Source organism: Symsagittifera roscoffensis, chromosome 1, assembly GCF_963678635.1.
Source record: "Symsagittifera roscoffensis chromosome 1, txSymRosc1.1, whole genome shotgun sequence".
Taxonomy (NCBI): domain Eukaryota; kingdom Metazoa; phylum Xenacoelomorpha; order Acoela; family Convolutidae; genus Symsagittifera; species Symsagittifera roscoffensis.
The window spans coordinates 78,822,414-78,829,988 of NC_087062.1; the positions used below are offsets into that span (position 1 = coordinate 78,822,414).

Genomic DNA, 7,575 nt, shown 5'->3' on the forward strand with positions numbered 1-7,575 from the left:
TTATCTACCTTTTAATTGTTCCCCCACTTGCACAAAATTTTAAATAAAGAAATCATTACAAAATCTTCAGTTTGATAAAAAAAATTCTTTTTTTTTATATTTTAATAATAATAATAATAATCATAATAATAATAATATTTAATATATCTCTAATAATATTAGCAAAGCTGAAACCCCCGCCCCCATTTAGTTTGTATCCCCCCTCAAAGTTTAAAAAGTATTGGCGCCCAAAGGAACTTTTTAGAAAAATGTCAGCGTTGGTCGACCAGAACTAAATCTGGCGAAACAGTACCAAAAGGGGCTCTTTGAGTGACCAGGGACCGAATGCCTGGCTGGTGGGTTGACTTCCTTAAATGCACCCCTGCCTAGACTGACCTGGTCTAACGACCTGCCGACTTTGTTGTTGTTCGGCCTCCAACTCTCGTTCTTGCTCCTCGTCGAACAGATCCGCAAAAATTTCTCTCTCCGAAGCCAGCTCTTTGCATTTATCTAAGAGACTGACTCTGAAATGTCTGCAGTTATCACTAGAGGGTCCACGCGGGCCAAGAAAACTCTGAATACGATCCGAAACTATTTTTGACAGAGTTGTTTTTTCCCTGTAGGTGCCGTACAGTTTTTTCAACTCAGCAACTTCTTTTTGGACTACATTTTCGGCAAAATTCTTCAAGTGATTGGCCATTGGCTTCGCTTAGAATGTGCCGATCGTACGCGGACAGTTTCCGTAGCTGGTCCGATCCCTGATTAGCCCAGTGAGCTAACCCGTCTTGGACTTGTTTGTGACTATTTTTGAACGCCCACGAAATCACTTTACCAACTTCTGATATATCACTAGACAGGCCTCGACTCTGAGACTGAATCTCGAGGTCCACTTCATAGGATGCGAAGAAAGAAAGGCTATGCCCGCAACCCAGCAACCGCATCCGCATACACGCTTGGGATAACTTGTCCTTCGACAGCCCTTTTCCGAGAGTAACTGCCGCCTTCGTCGCACTTGGGAATTGCAAATCAGTTCCTCGAGTGTGAATATCATCCATGTATACAATGCAGGATCCGAGTTTTGTGGCAAATGGCGAGAGGTGAAATGGGGTTACAAACTTCCTTCTATCGAGAACGATCAGATTGTCTTTTTCGTCGAAATATATCGCAGCTTCAATCTCCTTTTCAGACACTTTTGACATCCAACGCTCCACAAATGCCTTATTATCCAGAAAAATTAGAGCTCCGGGATCCAAAATGACTTTGATTTTGTCATCGCTTTGTTCCAGAATGAAATCCAAAATTTTCTCTCCGCTCGCTCCTTGGTTCAAAGCGCGGTAAAATTGGTTCTCAAGTTGAAGCATGTTTCGTATAACGAGAGCATTCGTTTCTTGAAGAGAGGGCAAATCACGTTGTTGAATTGTCAGGGGCAGCAGCAGTTGCGTTTCATTGGTGCCGCTGAAACCAGTGACTAAGTTACCCTCTTCGCCGCATAAATCCCAGCCGGTCGCCGACAGTTTACGTGGAAACTGTTTAGCCTCTTGATTGTAGACCATGTTAACAAGCCAGTAGTCAATTACTAAAACATTTTTGTGAAATAGTCCATACAAATCACGAAGTTGACTCTGGTCTGATAAATTGACGCAGCTGAAAAATTTCAGTTTGTGCGGCAGATGTTCAGGGTGACAAAAATCGACCCACTTGGCATAAATGGCCGTTGCCACACTTATTTCCATGAAGGCGAGTTTACGAAGAACTGCTTCAAATCCTTCTCTCGAGATGCCTTGGTAGTAATACGTTAGTTGTGTCAACGCCAACGCCACATCCGGGTGGCCAAAATCGGTTTTATCCGCGGCTACATCTTTCGCTCGAAAAGGAACAGCCATTTTGCGGTGCTTCCCAATTCCGTAGTTAACTCGGTGACGCAACGTCAGACAATGCTGCAGAGTTTTTAGACCAAATAATCCACGAAGTAGAAACACAAGCTTTGGAATTTCAAAATCACCAAGGATAACTCCCAAATTTTCAGTCTGATTAAATTCCAGTTCCTCTGCGATTATGTATTTTTTGACGAATGTTTTTTGCTTTTCCGTCAGCGGTTTCAAATCGGATTCAGTTCTGCATTCAAGAAAATCGTCGAGAATCAAGTCACTGATTACCGCAAATGACTCCGAATCTTTGTCAAGGAGACGGAAAACGTTGAATTGATGTTGAGTATCCTTTGTATCTGATTCAATCATAATATGCTCTGAACCGCATATTTCAAAGATTGAGCTTGCATGTTTTTTCAAGCTCCTGAAAATACTCTGAAGAACTATCCAGCGTTGATCGCCTCCATCCAGTGCAATTTGGGATCCCATGGTGTAAACCAACTGTCGTTTAACCGACAAAATGTCATCGCTTTCGTCTAGGATGTTTCGAACTATCTTCTGGTAAATCTGCGAGAAAAAGTGATAGCTATTAGTTTGATCACATTTGCCTTTGATGAAAACCTCAAGAGCTTTAAGTTGCATGGACATCATTTGCTCAGGAGTACTGACCATGAATCCTCGTTGTGTTTTGTGTTCGCGTAGATAACTGGAAAGATGATTCATTCGCTCGCAGCTTAGCTCAAGGTCTCTACAGAAAGGCAGGTTAAGAAGACGCATATCAAGAACACCTCCCATTTTAGCGCACAAAGACTGAGAATTAGTGGGGTACAGCGAGCTCAAAACAACGACCTGCGGGCAAAATCCTTTTTTGCGTGATATCGAAGCTAACAACATTGGCACTATTACGCTGGATTTGCCCTCACCCATGTTTAACTGCATCACTGCATTCTTGCTGTCTGGAGGATCAAGCATATGTTGAGCAGTTTCAACTTGTGCAGGTCGTATCATGAAGTTTCCTTCGGCTTCGAGGATCAGCCATTCTGCGAACTCTTGAGGAACCCAGTTGGTATGACCCACATTATTCCACTCTCGTTGCAAGAGTACAGTTTTTCTGTTCTTCAGGTGTTGCAGACATCTTTCTAACCGTTGCTTTTCCGTCCACCGGACTACTAACGCTCCTAAAAGGTCTCGCCAATCATACTCCTGCGGAAGTTGCAGTCGTCTTTTCCTTCTTAGCAAAAACGAGACCAGTTCCAACGGTGATTCTCTGAACACAAGTCCGCATATATGCAAAGCTGATTTTACCCACTGATTTTTTTTCGGAACCAAAATACTCATAAGGGCAACTTCTGTTTTGAGTAATTTTGCACTCGCGATTTTAAATTTTTTTTCGAGCGTTAGAGTATCTGGTTCAATTTGTTGGCTTGTCTTTCTTCTGTTTTTGAAAGCACTCCAACTTTGTTCTAAACGGTTTTTGAAATCTTGACTAACAGCATCGTCAGCCTCAAACCCTCCGATCATATCAATAATATTTTCGTCTTCATTTAGGAAGCAAGCATCGCCATTGATATGGTTTTTTATTAAAAAGGGCTGAATAAGCTCATCAAAGTTTTCGGGAACAATATCCAAGTCGAACTTTTGATCCAGATTGACTCCTTTCGCGAACTTCACTTTCTGATCAAAAACAGCTTCAAATTTAGGGATTTTATTTGTGCTCGTTTCGATCAAACTAGCGTTAACAATAGAATCTACAGTAGAGTCCACTTTTTTCAGAAATTTGAACAACTTTTTGTTATTATATCGCTTGTAAAACAATTCTGAAAGTTCGAAGATAGCACAATCTTTCTTCAGTAATTCATATTTTCCAGACAATTGAAACTTGGTGTTGGGCCACGCTTTCATTGACAAGACAACTACTTTGCTTTCTTCCGAAGTTCTTGTTTTATCGAAATAATTTTCTGCTTTTTGCTTCTCTGAGTGATATTTTTCGGCTTCCCACTTTATTTCATCCTTACTGCAGTTATGCTCCAGGTGATCAGCGATAAACTTATTTCTATTCTTAAAACAGCCACTAACAATTCTTTTCACTTCGTCTTTTTCAATTGTGGTGTGTGGCAGGTCCTCATACTCCGCATAACCAGGAGGGTCAAGTGCCTGAAACATGTCAAAGTGCTCTGAGATCACGAAAAATGACGCCAAGTACTCGAAGTCGATTAACTTTTCGTATGCCAGAAAAGAAGTCAGAGCAAACAGCAAGAATCTGGTTTCATCTCCTTGGCGGGCCACTTCATAGAGGTCAAGCATAGAGTTCGTACCGTTTAGACCTTTCCAAACCTGTAAGCTTCTATCATCCTCCAGATCTGATGTTCCAAGGCCATCCATACCTGTTAAACTAGTTGCCCAATTACTCAGCGAGTAACTGTTATTATATAAGGGTTCTGATTTTCGACTGCGTAGTGTCGAAGCTATGATTCGAACTTTTTCAATAGCTGTTTCGTCTTTAAGAATGATTTGTGTATTATACACAAGGTAGGATGCATCTAGAACTTTGAGTTTTGAGTTCTTCAAATTCAGAGGGTAAACCTTGTCATGGATATTTCGGATTGCTCGCTTTGCAAGAACAGGTAAATTTTGGTAATTTTCTGAGTAAATTGACGGAGTTTCTTTTGATTTTTGTATGTCATTAAACATGTACCATAATTGGTTACTGTGAGCTCGCAGTCTTTCACATTGAGATTTTAGAGACTCTAAAGTACATATAGAATATGGGGGAATTTTTGGGTAGTTTTCAACTTCGGCATACGGACCATGTTTTGAGTGTGTTACGAAGTCTCTTACGCAACAACATTTTTCTAGCACACTCAAGATTTTTTCCGATCTTGTATCTAGCGGTGTGCATGAATAGCTTCTTCCCTTGCTCAGAATTTGCATTCCCATTTCAAATCCTGTCAATCTTGTAAAGGGGTCAGGCAGGGGGTAAGTTGTTTTGACATGGAGCATAGCAAGGTAAAGATTCGCCACCTCGCTAGGTGGCGGTGAAAGTTGTTTGAAGTTGTCGTCCACGTTGTAAACGAAAAATGATGGGTCACGGAACGAATTCTTGTTCACTTCAATTCGCACATGCTCGGAATGGAGCGATTCAGTGATTTCGCCATGGGGGATTATCACTTTCTTTTCTGTTCCGGATTCAAGGACAATGCCACTCTCAAAGCCAATCAAAGTTCCCAGGTAGCCAGATTTCGCTACTTTAAAGCCAGGATACTGAAACGCATCAATTTGAGAGTAGTCGCCGGATATTGAAAATGAAATGCGGTGCCTGGGCAGTGAAATAGTTATTGTGCCGTTTTTGGGCTGTAGAAATACGTGCACGTGATCACGTTTTTCAATTCGGTCAAAAACCAAATTTTGCAGTTTATTAAAAATTTGGCTAGTCATGCTGATCATACGAGATTCCTCGTGATCATCAATCAGCTCCCATGAGTGTGTATGATCCAAAATTTGATATGAGGAGAGTTTATTCTCGAAAATATTCCGACCCCAAAACTCGATAGATTTCGACTCAATCTTTCGATTTCTTACCTTCTTGACTTCCAACCAGTGAGCAAATTGACCCAATTCAGAGGGCAAGTGATTTTCAAGAAGGCTCTCAGGCAGGTAATACAGTATTTTCGAGGAAGTCTTTTTGGTGATCAAGAGCTTTTGACTGTCAATCATCAAGAACTCGTAACAAGCTTCATGTATCTGATTTGTAGTTATAAAACCACCTGGGTAATCACTTGGAGCTACGGTCAAGTTTGCAGATCCAAAAATACGTTGGTAGCATGGGTGCATAATTATATTGGTTGGGAGACGCTTAACAGGAGCGTTATTCATAAGAATAGCACCAGTGAGGATGTGCATGCAGATGTGGTTTTCTTCATTCAGATCTTGTTTCATCCAAGGGTTAGCATGTGGAACTGGCGTCCAATTTGATTCAGCTCCACTTTGTTCATACATTGTGAGAAAATTGTATTGTCCAGATACGAAGCTCTGAATGGTTTCCAAATTAACATCTAGTAGTGACTTTAATTTCGTTTCCACTTGAAGACCTGCGATCCAACTTTTTCGTACAAGATTCCTAATGAAGGGCCATAGTCTAGCCGTCATATTGTGCATTATAAAGTTGTCGGAGACGTTGTTTTGAGCTGTAAGCCAGCTTAAAGCGTGACCTCGACAATTGAGAATCGTTTCTACGTTTTCAGCACTCACGTGATACGAACAGGCCACGGTAAGACTAATTTGGACTAGTTTCATTTTCAAATCAGATTCGTCAACGCCAGTGATTTTGAGCAACTCTATCTTTTGTTTAACTTTGCTGCTCCAGTCTAAGCCAATTCGTCGGCACCGAAACAGAAAAGACGAAATTTCATATTTATTTTCCGAGAACTCAAGCAAACGACAGCCAGAGATGACTAAACATAGAAGGGATAAACTTTTGTCCCAGTTGTCCTGGATAGCATCTAGTTGAACATTAAGAACTGCCAGGGTATCAAGAACGAATTCTGTGTCTACAAAATCTTCATGTTGATATCGAGTCCTTTTGTCTTGATCATCTTCTAAATATTCATTTGGATTGATAACTGATTCATTCTTGTTCCGATTTAGCTTCTCATTGTCTGAAAAGAGACTTCCAGTCTCCCAAAGAATCTGAGAAACTAGCGACACCACACCTTCGCAATGCCAGGAGAGAGCGTTGCTTTTTAAAGCTGCAATGAGGTTTCGAATTTGAATTCGGCTTCCCGCCCTACAACAGCCGAACACACGAAATTCCTTGAGGGATAGCTCGGCCGGACAGTCGCTCTGCCTGCAGATTACTTCATTATCACTGTGCGAGTTGCTATCGATTGTCCATTGAAGACCTTTGTGTATACCAGTCGCTGCCATCCGGCACTTTATACGAAGATCCTCCAAGAACCTATAATTGTTTATGTAGTCGGAAACAGTTTTTTTGACCGGCATCAGAGTAAACCTATGTTCGCGTGAGTGGCCATAGTAGCCCAAAATTAAGTGGTTTTTGTTTTCGATAATAAAACGTTCCCCTGATGGCGAATCCTCAGGACGACTGGGATTTGGGTTGTAGTTGAACTCAGGTGAGCTCATCAAGGTCATATGACCAGACAAAGAGCTAGGGTAGTTTGGACTTTTATAAGTTTGGAGATCTCTGTGTTCAGACCAAATATCTCGACCTCCACTCTCTCGATTCGCGACCCAGAATTTCAAAACATCTGTTTTGAAGAACATAATTGCTGATCGCAAAACACGAACTTCGTTGGGACAATCCAGATCAAAGACAATTGCTTGTTGGGCTTCAACTTCAGACGGAAACGGTACACGGTATAGATCAACTCTGATTTTTCTAGCCTGTGAGTTTAAGAGGCATTTTTTGCACCCACCACTGTGTTCTGACCTAAGTTCCCTATTATATTTACTGATTTGGATGTAATCACAAGTTTTACGACTAGCCTGTTCTTTCAAGTCTTGATAACGAGCATACTCATCTATGACTTCTTGTATTTTTTGTTTTTTCGAGGTTTCAACCATTTTCAGAATTTTTTGCCGCTTATTTTCCATGTCTCTGTTAGAGCATGCGTAGCGGACATCTAAAGAATTAGGGTCAGTTGGGTCACCCATCAACTTAATGGGGATTTGACCTTTGAATCTAAAAGTCATGTAGCTCTCAACTTGGCGC

General features: G+C 41.2%; 2 protein-coding genes across 2 annotated transcripts in view; both read right to left on the reverse strand.

Annotated features, from left to right (window-relative positions):
- LOC134850023 (uncharacterized) overlaps positions 1–5,792 on the reverse strand; it is a 33,419-nt gene extending 27,627 nt beyond the window's left edge. Inside the window, exon 1 of the mRNA XM_063866559.1 lies at positions 376–5,792. Coding sequence (XP_063722629.1) covers positions 624–5,783 — 5,160 coding nt within the window. The 5' untranslated portion in view covers positions 5,784–5,792 and the 3' untranslated portion in view covers positions 376–623. The remainder of the gene's footprint in view (positions 1–375) is intronic.
- Positions 1–7,575, reverse strand: part of LOC134850117 (mediator of RNA polymerase II transcription subunit 20-like) — a 425,236-nt gene that overhangs the window by 242,971 nt on the left and 174,690 nt on the right. The window lies entirely within an intron of this gene.